The 18,111-nt window shown below is 34.7% G+C and overlaps 1 protein-coding gene and 1 pseudogene across 1 annotated transcript; one reads left to right on the top strand and one right to left on the bottom strand.

The window, feature by feature from the left end:
* Positions 1-10,711: 10,711 nt before the first annotated feature.
* LOC120212928 lies at positions 10,712-16,992 on the top strand (annotated as a pseudogene).
* An 88-nt stretch (positions 16,993-17,080) lies between these two features.
* On the bottom strand, positions 17,081-17,993 carry LOC120212987 (pentatricopeptide repeat-containing protein At3g29230-like). The gene is made up of 2 exons (XM_039211148.1): positions 17,412-17,993; positions 17,081-17,347 (listed from the first exon to the last, which is right to left on the bottom strand). The coding sequence occupies exons 1-2, from the start codon at positions 17,991-17,993 to the stop codon at positions 17,081-17,083; spliced, it is 849 nt and encodes a 282-aa protein (XP_039067079.1).
* Positions 17,994-18,111: the final 118 nt, after the last annotated feature.

The following is an 18,111-nucleotide window of genomic DNA, read 5'->3' as shown; positions in this document are numbered from 1 at the left end:
CGGCATTGTCTTCGCTTCAAATCATTCTGTCAGAATATCCTTTTAGAGAAACATCACTCTTGAGGAGTTGATCACTAAAATTTCAAGAAAGGTTCATGTTGAAAGTACTAGAAGATTGTCCCCACTTTAATACATATTTCCAATTGCAGTATTTCCGTTAACTTATACAACATTCGAACTCTCCAACGATGATGATGTTGCTATGATGGTTGATTCTCATAATCAATATTCAGACTCCGATACACATATGCATGCGACATTTGTTGAAGTGTATGTGGTTCGTGGTATATCATTATGCTCCTACTACAGGCTGACTCAACAAGCTGATCAAGTTGACAGCCCAACTCAAGTAATGTGTAATGATTTTAACTTGTTAATGGGAAATCCACATCATGGTACCATCCCATCAAGTTCAATGGGGAGACATTCATCAGCAACTTGTTACGATCTGTACTGAGGTAGCTCCACAAATAATTTGTATGGCAACATCGCTTCTAGTTCAAGGTGAAGACATTCATCTACCAATTTCTTTGATCTGAATATGTAGATGCCCTCGATACAACAATTTGTGCAGTATCCATTTGACACGATGCCTTCAAGTTTTAGGGGAAGGCATTCAACTGCGAGCTTCTTCGACCTCAATGTTGAGATGCCTTCAAGTTTAAGGGGAAGACATTCAACTACCAACTTGTTCGACCTAAATGTCGACATCGTGGAGGAACCTCATATCCACCAAAAGAACCTCTTCGTGAGCCAGGTGCGGATGGTGTTGAGACTGGACTATTCGTTCAGCTAAAATCATCGCAATTCAACATGGACTCCGATGATGATGATGTAAACGAAGTTCCTACAAATACGGTATACATCGAACCTCCAGCACACATGTATGAAGCTGACTATAGTGCAATGTACGAGCCAAAATTTACGGATATGCCTAATGTTGGTGACTACAGATTTAACTCATCAGTCAATGATGGTGAGTTGTATAAAGGAATAAAGTTTCCATCCCAAGAAGAAACAATGATGGCAATTAAGAATTACAATATTCGTAATTTTGTTCAATCCAGAGTCGACCGTTCCACCACTAAAAAGTATGTATGTCACTGTGTCTAACATGATAACGGGTGCAATTGGATAGTTCGTGTATCAAAGAGGAAGAGGAAAAAGAATATATGTGAACTAAAAATATACAATGGTCCTCACACATTATGTGCTGGAAGGATCAACCAAGATCATCCCAACTTGGACTCCGACATTATCTGCCAAGTCATCATGCTCATGGTCAAAGTAAATGCCTATATAGCTATTGTGGTGCTGATTTCAGTTATACAATCGTAATATGAGTACACCGTCTCATATAGGAAAGCATGGAAGGCAAAGCAAAATGCCATTAAAAAACTTCACGGCGAGTGGGATGCATCTTACAACGAACCACCAAGTTGGTTTAGGGTAGTACATAGATTGAATCCTAGGACAATTATCGACTTCGAAACTTGCCATGCATACCAAAATAATCAAGTGATTTGTGATCGATGTCAATTCTACCAGTTTTTTGGACTTACCAACAGTGCATTAATACCATCAAATACTGCAAGCCTGTGATCCAAATTGATGGGATATTCTTGTATGAAAAATACAAGCAAGTTTTACTATTGACAATTGTCCAAGATGATAATCGCAATATTCTTCTAGTTGTTTTTCCCTTATTGAAGGAGAATATACAAATTATTGGGCTTTTTTCATCAGAAACTTACGCTTGCATATTGCCACAAGGGAAAAAATATGTGTCATTTCAAATCGCGAAGCTAGTATCAAAGCAACAATAGATTTTTTGGGTCCAATGTAACAACCACCCTATGTCCAACATCGATATTGTATCAAACACATTGTTGTTAACTATTATGAAAAGTTCAAGAAGAATGATGAGCACCAATTACTTGTGAAAATGGGTATGTCAAAATGGGTATCCAACACATTGTTGTTAACTATTATGAAAAGTTCTACATTTGACGCTTAGGTTATGAACTATTACCTGAAACATTTGAGTCAATGTTTCAAGATTTGCGAGGAAATAACGAGTAATGATACAATTATATCAGCCTCATCAACAAATAAATGTGGACAAATGCATATGATGGTGGATATCGATATATACACATGACGACTAACTTGGATAAGGCTATCAATTCGACCTTAAAGAGGGCACGCCATTTACTAGTAACGACTTTGGTTAAAATGATGTATTTTGTTTGGAGCGTTTTTTGCCAAGCTCGGGGGACAAGCTCAAACTTGGATACAAAATGATTATGTCTTTCATCCAAGAGTAGTCGCAGATCTATAAAAAATGATTGTTGCATCAAATGAAATATTTGTAACACTTTTCTTTAGAACCCATGAATTACTTCTTGTCACAAAGATACCGCGACCTATTCAAGGGATTCAAGCTAAATTGTTCAGACTTAATCTACGAGATAAGTGGTGTGACTGTCAGTTTTTTCAAGCTCTGAAGTATACATGCTCTCATATCATAGCAGTCTGCTCTTATACCCGTCAATATTGTAACTGTTTTATCCGTATACCGACTTTCAAAAGTATTTAAGGTATATGAATTTGAGTTCCCCCTATAGGTAATGAAAAAGACCCTGATAAGGTTCATAATTAACTTTTAATTATAGTAAATCTGTCCTTATTAATAGAGCCCGGTCGTCCAAAATTTGCTCGATGTCATTGTGTTATGGATATTTGAGAGATGTATAGAGAAAACAAAAGATGTGGGCATTGTAGAAACCTAGGACACGATAAGAAAAAATGTCAATTTCTTTTGTCATCAAATAAATGTTGATGTTGTGACGATGTAATTGTTGTTTATTAAATCTAAGTTTGTGTTATTTAATTTCCATTTACTTTCAATTAATGTTGTTTGAGAATCACTGAGTAATGAGCTACTAAAGTGAAAATTAAATAAAAACATTATAAACTAAATACAAGAAAACGATACAATTCAAACAATAAAAACAACTAAATAGAAACATTAAATACAAAATATATAATTTAAATAATTAAATAATAAAAACATTAACAAACAAAATAAATAAAAATTCATAATTAAATAAAAACTTTAAAATTGCTAGTAAACAAAGAAAATTAAATACAAACATAACAAACAAAACAACTCTATTGATGTATGCGTCTTGAATTTGTTCCGCAAGGTGGTGGCTATCTGTGTCGATAAGGATTTCTTCGTATAACTTGTTTTTCCTCCTCACTCTCATCATCATAATCATTAGGAGTATCTATATTTTGTTGATAAGGGACGAATGACGATGTAACATCTCCATAGAATAAGGACCCTGGAGGTCTATGACTGATTATCCCACCGCTTATAAAAAATTGTGAAAACTGCAAAAACACCGACATTGATGAGTGTAAAAATTGTATCGGGGGTGTCTGTGTATATGGTAAACCTTCACCTCCAAATAAGTAGTATATAAACCCTATATTGTATCTACAAGCATGAAAGTATAATATCTGCCAGGAAAGGGTCATAAAACTCTATGACTGTGGCATCTAATATGAAAGCGGTGGCGTATGACCCGGCTGCGGTGGCATCTGAAATGGATGTGGTGCCATCTGATACGAATGTAGTGCCATTTAAAATGGTTACATAATATACACCTGTGTAGATGGTGGATGTTATAATAGTTTCAGTGATGCAACTGAGGACAAGCCAGAAGCGCTGCTCTCTGTTCATGAGTCGGGGGACAAAGATGTTGTGACGGTGGACGTCTTTGTCAGCGCCGATGAATGTTATCTCCTCGTGCTTCCTCAGAAAGTAGAAACAATTTCTCTTTTGCGTTGAACCACTTATAATAATCATTTGTATCCGAATAATGATCCACATAAATAGGTTCCGTAAAGGGAATGCGTCCACGTTGATCCTCTCATATCATTACCCACTCGATGTGCTTCAACATCCAATTGACTTCTTTTTTTCCCGTCTATCGATGATATGCATATCATCGAGATTCTTAGGTACTTTTGGAATAGATTGTAAGAAACCGAATTGACGGAGCACACGATCAGTAGGACGCCACTCGACAATAGCATAACATATCATAGGGACCACCGCCATCCAGATATCTAATTGGTCTCTCAAGTGATATGAGATGTAAATTCTCATTTCATCAGTAGAATAAGGAGCCCATCAAAACTAAAATAAATATATATAATTCTTATCAAAATAATATTCTAATTATATAACGATAATTAAAAGTAAATAAAAAAATTTAAATACATACCTTTGTACCAGCCTTCTAATCAATAAGTAGTTAAATTTCTTCCAATTCATCCGGTAAATCCCGACGACCTTTTCTTGCACTTGAACACTTATTCAATTAAAAAATATTTTCTTATATACTCAACAAAATTATTTATATACGAATTCAAATATTAAAATTACTTCACCAATAGCGAGAATACCAACAGATTTTTCATGATCGGATATAAAAAGGGCATGCGATACCATGTCCAAGACTGGAGAAGAATGATACATCCGTTGATAACATTTTTTAGATAATCAGTTGCTCGACACATTTCCTTATACATAAATGCCAAAACTGCAGAGCCCCAACTGAGTGCGCCGGCAACGTGAAAAGCTGTGAGGTGATGCAACCACATACATTAAACTTGGTTGCTTGATTTGTCGGGCATCAAGATCCCTCCTATGAGTTGTAATATGCAAGCTCATTCATACATTTTAATATGTTCCTCAGAGGCGTCGTGACTCAAATGTTTAAAAGTTGTATCCAACCAATGCAGAGCCCCAACTGAGTGCGCGGCAACGTGAAAAGCTGTGAGGTGATGCAACCACATACATTAAACTTGGTTGCTTGATTTGTGGGCATCAAGAATCCCTCCTATGAGTTGTAATATGCAAGCTCATTCATACATTTTAATATGTTCCTCAGAGGCGTCGTGACTCAAATGTTTAAAAGTTGTATCCAACCAATTTAACAGTATTCGACCACCGTTAAAATTAGGCATGGCACCTCTAAGATACTCCTCACACAAGGAGTGTCAGTCAGCATCCGCCACCCTATAAATCACATCCACATCTACCAGAAGCCCCAAATGTATGAAAACATTTTCTAGTGTAATAATGCACTCTCCACACAGAAGATGAAATGTGCGTATCTCTGGTCTCTACCTGGACCACCTCTCAACCAATACAGAAATAAGGTTGGGTTCAAGGTTATAGTGTCCTTCATATTTCGCCACGTAACCTAATCTATCATCGACTAAATACGGCCAGACAAGACTTAGTATCTCTAACTTAAAATGAATGTATTTAATATACGGTCTCTCTCGTAATTTAATAAATATTATACAAATTTTATAACACTAATAAAATTAAAAATAAATATATCAATAATTAAAATAATAACACAATTTAAAATTATTAATGTATCGACAAAATACATCGAGATATGATTCTCATCTAAACGTAACAACCCGTCTTCTATTTTATAACTGTAAAAAGTAATAAAAAAATAATACAATAAAATTTAATAAAATAGAAAATTATTAAATAACTATAATATAATAAAAATATTTTATTTTCTTAATAGAAAGAATGAGAAAATTTGATATTTAAGTGTGGTATTTACACAGATATCACTTGATTTTCACTTGCATAATAAATAATAATATATTCCATTAATTGTTATTTTATTGTCATTGATAAAGCTACCACATTAGAGTAATTTAATGTACCATGTAATTTTTTAATGAAAATTATCAGGTTATCGTTACAATATAATTGTATTTCTTAAAAATATTGATGTAATCATCTATTATAATGATATAATCACATATTATGTAGTGATAATTTAGGAGTTAACATTTGATCGAATTATTGTTAAAAAAATATGAAAAATAATGTAATTAATATTTTATTTTAAACAATTTATCTTTAAATTTTTAACTAATTTATAATTATATATTGAGTCTTTAGAATTTTAAACTTTTATAAATTAAATTAATATTGCTAAGCGGTGCTAATCGGAAGTGGTGCTCAGCAATGCTCGTCGAACGTGACGGACTCATCTTATTGATAATAGTATGTGGTGATCTTAAGATAATATTTGTTCATAATTTCTCTTAGTCATTGACAACGCATATACCCTGCAAACGTAGCTGCTCGAACCCGAAATATATGGAAAGAATAACACTCCTTTTGATAGCTGAAACAACTCGATGAGTTCATTATTATAGTAATGATAAGAATAAATCGAATAATATAAGATATGATTATTGTATTACTATAAAAATCATTACTTTAGAAATGATTTCGCCCAGATCGATGTAATCATAAATTAAAGTCATCTCTAAGGTTAACACAAAAACTTCAACACTCCAATAAAAAAGAAGCATATGCATAAGAGCCCTGTTACACAAGAGCGCTTGGTATGGCGTCTTGGAACTCCGGTTCAGGCTGTCGGACGAGCAAATCCTGCCCCGGAAATAAGAATCAATACAATTCCATCATAGACGAAACCGAATCAAACAAAATGTTTCAAACGGGAGAGAAACCTATCTGGGAACAATTTGGGACAAACATTCGATCGAGTCGAGTAGAATGCATATAATACAAATGCATATTATACCACAAATCAAAGAGGAAAACAGTAAGATTTCCTCAATTATATATCTTCAAGAAACAGACAAGAAACTCAAAATCACGGTGATCGGCGACAAAAGTGAAATAAGACTGTAAGTGTATGGGTATGTTTCTGTAATGTGCATTTCTGTATACACGCACATACATATATATATACATACATACATATATGTGTGTATATTTAAGATTAAGATATGTAGATATATAGTTATATATACATATATAAGCTTAAGATATATAATTATGATAATCAAACCTTAAAGAAACAGAATTACAACACTGGATTTACAAAAGTTTCCTTGAAACATGATGAGATCTTTCAAGTCATCCAGCTATCATGAAACTTCATTTCAATTCAAATCTTCAGATACCAAAGATCGTTAACAAATACCCAAATTCCTGAAAAATGACAAATCATCTTAAAGAGGTTCAACTCATCCAGTTATCATGGAACTTCATTTCAATTCAAATGTTCAGATACCAAAAATCATAAACAAATACCCAATTCCTGAAAAATGGCAAATCATCTTAAAGAGCTCAAGTTCAAGTCATCCGGTTATCATGGAACTTCATTTTATATCAAATCTTTAGATAACAAAGATCGTAAACAAATACCCAATTCCTGAAAAATGGAATCATGGAACTTCATTTCAATTCAAATGTTCAGATACCAAAAATCATAAACAATACCCAATTCCTGAAAAATGGCAAATCATCTTAAAGAGCTCAAGTTCAAGTCATCCGGTTATCATGGAACTTCATTTTATATCAAATCTTTAGATAACAAAGATCGTAAACAAATACCCAATTCCTGAAAAATGGCAAATCATCTCAAAGAGCTCAAGTCATCCGGTTATGATGGAACTTCAATTTATATCAAATCTTTAGATACCAAAGATCGTTAACAAATACCTAAATTCCTGAAAAATGACAAATCATCTTAAAGAGCTCAAGTTCAACTCACCCGGTTATCATGAAACTTCATTTCAATTCAAATATTTAGATACCAAAGAGCATAAACAAATACCCAATTCCTGAAAAATGGCAGATCTTACCCAATAACCAAAATTACCTACAGATTAAATCAACAATTGAGATAGATAGATATGCAGGAAAATAAAAGAACCCAGAAATGAAACACTTAATAAAAACATTTAACATGAAATAATGATCTTACAGAGTATTGGGTTTCTTTATATGATGATAACAGAGAATTTTAGCTCTCTAATCCTCTACGCTTCTTTACCTTTCCGTTTTACTGTGTCTATATAAACTGAAACACCGCTAGAAATGAATGCAAAATAGGGTTTTTCAGTTTGTGTTAATGTGCATTTGCATTTTGAAGAAAGAAAAGGGAAAATGCATCAACGCTCAAGGGTCGCGGAACATGTAATTTATTGGGGAAAGTGACTGATGTATCTAATTTTAGGGGTCTTCAAACTTCAGTTAAAATTGATTTAACCGATTGAATCAAAAAAATTTCGGTTAATTTTAAGTTTAATCGGTTAACGGTTAATTACTTTTTAAATTTTAATTAACGGTTAATTCGATTTAAAATCAGTCGGTTAACCGAATTAATTAAAATTATTAAAAATTTAATATATTATATATATTATTTAATCTTAAGAGTGTTTAAATTTTGGTTTTGATCGAATTAACTGATCAGACTAATCGAAAGTATAAAATATTTCAAATATGATATATATTATTTATAAATTTTGGTTAACCGATTGATTAATCAAATTTTATTCAGTTCGATTAATTTTATTAGAAAAAAACGATTCGTTAACAGTTAAATAAAAAATTTAGATAATAAATTTTTGAAAATTCGGTTCGATCGATTAGTCGAACCAACCAATTCAACACCCCTAGACGATTTCCAATCGGCAGTGACATGGCATGTTTATCGTTCTTTAATCTTCAAAAGCTGGATTATGATGGCCATTTGTCAGTAGATTGTAACCGAACCAAACAAATACAAACGGTGGTGTGTTCATGTTCGTTTATTTAACTTTAAGCAAAGAAACGAACGAACACGAATAACTAAACTAACAGAATTTCTTGTTCGTGTTCGTTCTAAGGAATATAATTTGTTCATATTCATTCTTATTCGTTCATTAGAATGATAAACAACACAAAGGGATGCAAATGAACACCAACGAACATTTAATGAAAATAAACGAGCGAACATATAATATAACTTTCTTTTAAATCAACAAAATATTCTTAAAAGAATATAAATAAATAAACATAAATATAAATTTAATTAAGGGAACGAACATACATTGATGAATGGATTACCTAGCGTAAACGAACATAAACGAACGAATTACCAAACGTAAATGAACATAAACGAATGAATATAAATGAACGAATTACGAAACATTCACAAACGTAAATGAACAAGCGAGTCATTTGTTCGTGTTCATTCATTTTATTAAACGAACATAAATTAACTTTCCGCCTAACGTTTCATGAACGATTCGTTGAACGTTTGGTTCATTTACATGCCTATCCGTAAGGTGAATTTTTAATCTATTTAATTGAAATAAATCAAAAGCTAAAATAGTGTAATTTGAATTAAAATGTTAATTTCAAATATCTAATTGAATAAAAAATATGAGTGTCAAATTAAATAAAAAAAGCTTCAGATATTAATTTATACAAAATAATTAAGTTCATGTACCTAATTGAAACCAAAAGAAGATTTCATGCACTAAATTAAACCTTAAATCAAATAAAGATTATAATTATATATTTATCCTTTTGTAAATGGCCACAGACTTTCCAGAAAACAGAACAAGTCCGAGATGGACTCAAATAACCTTCAAATCAACTTATTTTGGACTTTGTTTCCTTTTAAGCTAATTGAATTTGGTAATTTTCTATATATCTAATTATATACTTAAATTTAGTCTTAAGGTCTAATTCATTAATTAATTTTTAGGTAAAGTACACGAATGGTCCCTCGATCATAAATCATTGTTTTTTGAGTTCATCAACTATTAAAGTTATAAAATGATCCTCACATTGTTTTGTTCAGTCCATCGAATATTAAAAGTTACAAAATGGTCACCTAACTATTCATATGTTTCAATCTCGTCATTTTTAATGATGTATGAGATAATTGTCTGAGCTGGATGTTAACCTGTTGACTAAGATATGAAAAAAATCATATTTTAATGATGTATATCGCACTGTTGTTGCTTTCAAGCACTAACTCGACAATATTTTAAGCAATATCTTGATAGTATAATGTAAACATAGACTCAATCCACAAAATACAACTCAAATGGTTATGAGATCAGATTTTATCATATCCTAGTGAGCAGTTTAATGTCCAGTTGAAATGACCACCAACTTTTTAATGAAAAATGATGAGTTTGAAATATATGAATAGTTAAGTGACTATTTTATAACTCGAGGGACTCAACAAAGTAACTCCTTATAGTCGGAGGATAATTTTATAACTTTTGATAGTCTAGAGAATCAACAAAATAGTGTCTTATAGTTGGAGAGACTATTTTATAACTCTCAATAGTCGGGAACTCGACAAAACAACAAACCTATAACCGATGGACATTTTTGTACTTTTCCCTTAATTTTTTTCCAATCAGATGTGTAAATTTAGTTTTTAGATCCAAATTAGTACTTAAATTTGACTTCATGATTTAAGTATTATTCAGATAAACAATTTATCGTAAGTACTAATTTGGTCTAAAAGTAAAGTTTAAGTGCAACTTTGACCTAAAAGGTAAAATTCATGTATCTAATTAGACAAAAAGAGCTTTAGATACCAAATTGAATCTTAAAACATACTTCAAGTATCTAATTATATATAAAAAAAAATTAGGTACTAAATTGCACAATAAATCCGAATTTAGGCACTAAAATATACATTTAACCTTTTTGATGTTAAACTAAATTAAAATCCCTAGCCAAATAGGAGTTAAACTCTAGTGTATATATATAGATTTAACCTTTTTCATGTATCTAATTTCGCCTTTGTTTTTTTCAAAGCCCCTGATTTTTTTCTTTTCATAGGAACAATTTTCCCAGGAAAATTTAACGGGAAAAAGCTAAATTTTATTTCGTTTTCTTCTAAGCTATGGCTTCCCAAAAACCCCAAAGAACCCCAGAAGAAATAGAGGACATAATCCTCAGGAAAATCTTCCTTGTAGCCCTTAAAGAAAACCCAGAGAATCCATCGTCTTCTGATCCAAGGGTTGTTCACCTGGAGATGACAGCAGCTGAGATCTTAAGTGAAGGGAAGAATATTTTACTCTCTCGCGATCTAATGGAAAGGGTTTTGATTGATCGTCTCTCCGGCGAATTCCCGAATTCGGAACCCCCTTTTGATTATCTCATCGGTTGTTACAAGCGAGCCCATGAAGAAACGAAGAAGATTTCCAACATGAAAGACAAAACGCTGCGTTCCGAGATGGAATCAGCCGCTAAACAGGCGAAGAAGTTGGCCGTTTCTTATGCCAGGATTCATCTGGGGAATCCCGATTTGTTTTCTAATGGTGGATTAAAGGATAATAAACCGAAAGCTGGTTCGAATTCGCCTTTGTTTCCATTGCTTTTTGTTGAAGTTTCGAATGGAGTTATGCTCGATGGATTTGGAGGTAATGATTTCGGAAGTGGGGTGGATTGTCCACCTGGTTTTTTCGAAGAGTTCTTCAAGGATTCGGATTTTGATACTCTAGACTCGATCTTAAAAGGGTTGTATGAGGATTTAAGAGGAAGTGTTTTGAAAGTTTCTGTTTTGGGGAATTTTCAGCAGCCTTTGAGAGCTTTATCGTATTTGGTTAAGCTTCCCGTTGGTGCTAAGAGCTTGGTTAATCATCCATGGTGGATTCCTAAAGGGGTTTACTTGAATGGACGTGTCATTGAAATGACTAGCATTTTGGGTCCCTTTTTCCATGTTAGTGCTCTGCCCGATCATACGATTTTCAAGAGCCAGCCTGATGTTGGGTGAGTTTGGTTTGTGATTTAGTATTTGTGATAATGTTTGTTTTAGTTGTTGTGTTAATCGAGAATGTATTTACCTTGTTGTAACTATCGTTTTTAATCAGGGTCTTGATTTCTAGTGGATATGTGCAGATATGAGTAGTTATTGGAAACATAGCTGGCATTGCTGAATGCAGTCATGCTTCTCACAATGGATTGATTAGTGTTTTGAATGTTCATTTTAGTAGGGTAACTAATCTTAGGGAGGTTATATTACATTAGTAGCACGAACCAAATTACCTCAATGGTTACATTGCATAAGTAGCATGGGTGATTGAGAGTTAATTGTCAAATGGTTGAGAGTATTTAGAACAGATACTACTTTATAATCACCTTAGCTTAATCAATATATATATATATTACATTAGTAATTAGGAAGCATTTATCCATTAGTATTAGTCTAGGGTAACTAATAGATTTGCTGGTGGTATAGTGGGCTAGCAATGGCAGTCAATTGCAGCTTTTGTTGTTTTGATGGTGCCAACTCTTGGAGTCTTTGTTCGGGGCCGACTCTAAATTATGTTGCTTGTTTTCTGTTGTTGTTTTTTTCTTGATCACTCCTCTCAAGTTGTCTGAGTGACCTCTAATGGGAAGATTGAGTAACCCTTTTCTCATTAAAGGCCTTCCTGGATTTGTATTGATACTTTACATTTGTTGAGTTTCATAGTTTTTGTTCAATGATTTGTACCTAGTTGAGTTATTTATATGTCCTTGTAATCCAATTTTTCGGCTTGTGGTTAGTATTTGTGTAAATCTGATTTTTTTTCGGTTTCTACTAGCAAGAAACTCTTTTCTTTTACATCTGACTGAGACTTGATTATGAGCTCCATACGATGATGTTTGATTCTGATCTTTATTTATTTGGAAGCTACTTGATTTTTAAATTTTCTATACCTCAAATATTGCAATAGTTAATTACTGAATCTTCTTTATATTAGTATAATTACAGAAATTTTAAATTGTTATCAAAGATTCATGCCTTTGTGTTTGTCTCATGGTATAGTTTTTTTTTCACGTGTAATAGTTTTTTAGGCAATTGTTGTCATTCATGACTTGATTTTCTCTCTTGAAATTACAGCCAGCAGTGCTTCTCAGATGCATCCACTAGACGAGCTTCCGATTTGTTATCTTCATTCACCACAATCAAGACTCTCATGAATACTTTACACAATGATCTAGCCGATGTTCTTCTCTGTCTCCTTAGAAACCCTGAGATCCGTGACAGTGTCCTTGAGTATCTTGCAGAAGTCATCAATAAAAACGCATCAAGGGCCCATTTACAGGTTTCCCTCCTAATTTTCTTTTCAAGTTAAAGTTAGATTGCATCAAGAGCTTAAATATTGCGTCAAGAACTTGTTCTTTGGTTTATTCTACCTAAGAATGGTTTTACTTGAAAGGCTGATTTGTTTCTTAAATGTAAGTCTGGTTATGTAGCTACTTTCTGGCCTCTTTGACACTTTGTTTATGTGGACCTGTTTGATAGGTGGATCCTATATCTTGTGCTAGTTCCGGCATGTTTGTCAATCTCAGCGCCGTTATGCTCCGGCTTGCGGAACCATTTTTGGATGCAAATTTATCAAAAATTGATAAAATCGATCCAACCTATGTCTTCAACAGTAATCATTTGGATTTGAGGTGAGGTGGTGGATTTTTTCTTCCCTTATTTTTCAATGGGAGCATTGTTTTTCTTCAATCTGTTAGATGCTTTGAATCCTTTTATTTAAGTATTATTGATAGTGAACCAATTTTAGGGGGCTAACTGCTCTGCATGCTACATCGGAAGAAGTTGCTGAATGGATTGATAAAGTTAAGCCCGTAAAATCTGATGGGAGTGGACTAAGTTATGATGGTGAAAATCGTTTGAAGCAAATGCAGGAAGCATCCAGTTCGGGAAGTACCCTCAATTTGAAGCCTACCCAAAGTAGCATTGTAAAAGCTAAATATACATTTATTTGTGAATGCTTCTTTATGACAGCTAGGGTACTTAACTTGGGCCTTCTAAAGGCATTTTCAGACTTTAAGCATCTTATCCAGGTAATGCATCACTTCTTCCCGAGCTCTTTTTTGTTCTTGTTTCTTCTACTGATGAGTCAAGTTATTTGATACTCTGTCACCCAGGACATTTCGAGAAGTGAAGATACACTGTCCACCTTAAAAGCTATGCAAGAACAGACACCCTCTCCACAACTGGAGCTCGATATATCGAGGCTTGAGAAGGAAATCGAATTGTATTCACAAGAAAAGTTCTGTTATGAAGCACAAATTTTGAGGGTACGTCTTATCTCCTCCACAGTGTGTCTGCATCTGTTGCTCTCATTATTTAGTTTTCTTGAAGATACACGTGTCCTATGCATATTTGGGTATGGTATGAGGATCTAACTCTGCAAGTATCCTGCAAAGAAACAGGTATCTGGACACATGCATGTCGGTTTGCTTGTCTACCAAACTTTGAAGTGAATAGGTGCCTTTGTTGTTAATTAGAAGCTTGTAGGCTATCTTGTAGATTCTGGGGCAATCTCTTTGTTGTTTTCCCTCCTATTCCTTATTTAGCATTCCATTTGTGTCGAATAGGAGATTCTGTTATATGATATATTTGCACATGATCATCTTTTCTTTGCTTTTAATATATTTGTGGAAAGGAAATATGAACTTGGTAGAATTTTGAATTGTTGCTTTCTTCTTTTCACAAGGACGGGGTGCTTATTCAGCGCGCACTTTCATTCTATCGACTAATGGTGGTTTGGTTAGTTGGCTTGGTTGGTGAATTCAAAATGCCGCTGCCGTCTACATGTCCAATGGAATTTGCTTCGATGCCAGAGCACTTTGTGGAAGATGCTATGGAACTATTAATATTTGCCTCCCGGATTCCAAAGCTCTTGATGGGGTTATACTGGTAGGGTTTGGATTTAGATATCTTTGTGCTTTGTCATACCACAATTTCAATTGTATCATTACGATTTTATTTATTTATTTATTATTTTGCTTTTTGCTTGTCAGGATGATTTTATGAATTTTATTATCATGTTTATGGCAAGCCCACAATTTATCAAGAACCCGTATCTCAGAGCAAAAATGGTTGAAGTTTTGAACTGTTGGATGCCACGTAGAAGGTTAGTCAATCGCATTTGAAAAATATATACCGTTGCCTCATGTTTCTTGAATGTAAGTTCACACTTTGTTTATTGTTTTCTTTCCAGTGGTTCATCTGCCACATTGACACTATTTGAAGGGCATCAACTATCTTTGGAATATCTCGTGCGAAATCTGTTGAAGCTATATGTTGATATTGAGTTCACAGGTTCTCATACACAGGTAATTTGCTACCTATTGTTACTTCTTTTTCATGTTATAATTTCTTCGAGTTTTCATTGTTGACCATCACTCGTTGCTTCTCTGTGTGCAGTTCTATGATAAGTTCAACATCCGACATAACATTGCCGAACTTCTTGAATATCTTTGGCAAGTTCCTAGTCACCGTAATGCTTGGAAACAGGTAGGGTCTTCTTCACAGGCACATACACGTGGAATTTTCTACGATTCGTTTTTGCTTTAACTATCAATGCCTTTTAAAATTTTATTGAAATTTAGTATGCTCTATCAGATTGCGAAGGAAGAAGAAAAGGGTGTTTATCTGAATTTCTTGAATTTCCTGATCAACGATAGCATCTACCTTCTCGATGAAAGTCTTAACAAAATCCTTGAACTCAAAGAGCTCGAGGCCGAGATGTCAATACGGCAGAATGGGAACGCAGGCCCACTCAGGAGAGGCAAGAGAGAACTCGACTGTTCCACTCCCAGGAGAATGTCGGTTTCCCTTCCCTCCCTTTGCATGTATACGCATGATGTGTGTTTTTGAATTTAGACTTGATTTAACATTTCTTACGGATTATTTTCAGATTATACGAATTGATATGAAGTTGGCAAATGAGGATGTTAGGATGCTGGCATTTACGTCCGAGCAGATTACAGCTCCTTTTCTACTCCCTGAGATGGTAACATAATTTCATCCATACCTTGTCATCTGTCAAATTTATGCCGCCTAGTTTCCCCTTTTGATAATGTTATACCGTCTCGTCTCGATTCTTCTAAGCTTCGGTTTGTCCATTTTGTTCCTTGTTCCTTTTTTCTAGGTCGAAAGAGTGGCGAATATGCTCAACTACTTTTTATTGCAATTAGTCGGCCCTCAAAGAAAATCTCTTACGCTGAAAGACCCTGAAAAGTATGAATTCCAACCGAAAGAGTTACTCAAGCAGGTTAGCAAAATGTGGAACTTTCATTTCAGTATATACTAATACAGCGAGGAAGTAAGAAGTTAATAATTTGATAAGAAAGTGACTTCGAATTTGACTGATATTTTATGTATCGCGAATTGCTTGTACTTGAAGATTGTCCGCATATATGTACATCTGGCGAGAGGTGATGCCAAAAACATATTTCCGGCCGCCATCTCCAGTGATGGCCGATCATACAACGAACAGTATTTGTTGCCCCAGTTCATCCATTCGCTAAATTAAGTAATTGACTGATTGTCGTATCTGTGCGCTCATCGAGTCCTAACAATCTGATAAATCGGGTTTGCTCCAGCTGTTTAGTGCAGCAGCAGATGTTCTTCGAAGAATCGGCGAGGATGGAAGGATTATACAAGGATTTTTTGAACTTGGTACAAAGGTCAAGGCTGCAGCTTCAGAGGCCATGGACACCGAAGCTGCACTCGGAGATATACCCGATGAATTCCTTGATCCAATTCAAGTATGTCTATTTTCATTCCAGCTACATTTGTTTACTTTCAGAGTTCATCAAAACCGAAATTCACTGGCCATGAACACACTTTTCTTTCCTGCAGTATACGTTGATGAAGGATCCGGTGATCTTACCATCTTCGAGAATCACAATAGACAGACCTGTTATCCAGAGACATCTTCTAAGCGATAGCGTAAGTTCGCCTCACACATTCTGTTCTTATAATGATAACGTTTGATAGAATGTCATGCTAATTCGATATGATTTGCAGACCGATCCATTCAACCGATCTCATCTTACCGCTGAAATGTTGATTCCGAACACCGAACTGAAGTCAAGAATTGAAGAGTTTGTCAGGTCCCAGGAACTGAAGAAGCATGGAGAAGGCTTGAACATGCAAAGCTCTAAAGGCACAATACAACCAACCAGTGGAGAGATGTTAATTGATTAGGTTGAATTAGGGTTCACCATAGTTTCTTAAATTGTGTATTTATTATGTTTCGATATATATATTCATGTTATCTCTAGCTCTTTATTTTCTTTTAAGAATCGTTGTTCGACTTCAACGTGTATAGGCTTACTTTCAAGGATTCTTCAAATACATGATTAAATTTGCACATATTTGTCAGATTGCTCAACAAATTTCTGTTATGGCATGTTAACGTAAGAAGTGCGGTCAATACCGATAATAGGAAGCCTAATTGAATCAACCTCTGTCCCGGTTTTTAAAATATGGCCTTCTACAAGCAAGGTTGCATCTTTGGGATGAACAACTCGCTTAAGGTCCGAAGCCTTACCATCGAAATGCCGTCCCCATCTCTCGTTGGAATAATTCCCGGGATCCAAATGATCCGATGTAAGGTGATAACGCACTATCTCTACAAGTTCGGTAGCACCATGCATCGGACATGCTCCCTAAAGGGTACCCAAACGTTGGCATTTGGTTCAAAAGACATGGTCCCTAAAGGGTACCCCAAACATTGGCATTTGGTTCAAAAGGCATGGGAACAACTAATAAGCTCGATTTCAGGAACGACCAAGTAATCCTTTTCCTTCTGTAGAAGCACCGTATGCCATTGTCGATAAAGCCTGCATGGGAACAAGCACACGAGACCGCAACAAAGTAAGTGGATCTGGCTGAAATCCTCCCCTTTTCCATTGCTTTGAAAACACGAAGGGCTTCCCTGCCATGGCCGTGCAAGGAGAACGCATGTAGCATGCCATTCCATGAAACGACGTCTCGTTTCGACATTCTATTGAAAACACTCGATGCTTTGTTGAGACTACCACACTGTGCATCCGTATTAGCTAATGCATTACACACCCCTATGCTACCTCGAAACTTAAGCCTCTCTATCAAACCATGAACTTCTACACCGGCCACTAACAAACATGACTCGACACCATCCCGATCGTACAATGCAATAGCCTCGCTTGCAAACCCCTTTTCGGCATATTCAAAGATAATTATAGTCGAAGGAACCGATGTCTTAACCGACATCTTATCAAACAAAGCTCCAGCCAGATCCATATCGCCAGCCTTACTATAGCCCATTACCATTGTCGACGAAGACAGAAAATTCCTCCGAGGCATATTTTTTAAAATTTATTGATAAAAATCGATATAAATCTTAAAATTCAAGGAACTTAGAGTAGTTTACCCAATTGATAAACCGTAA

Source organism: Hibiscus syriacus, unplaced genomic scaffold, assembly GCF_006381635.1.
Source record: "Hibiscus syriacus cultivar Baekdansim isolate YM2019G1 unplaced genomic scaffold, ASM638163v2 tig00110017_pilon, whole genome shotgun sequence".
NCBI lineage: Eukaryota > Viridiplantae > Streptophyta > Magnoliopsida > Malvales > Malvaceae > Hibiscus > Hibiscus syriacus.
Note: the sequence above shows the minus strand (reverse complement) of the source record. Positions and strands in the feature narration are given on the sequence as shown.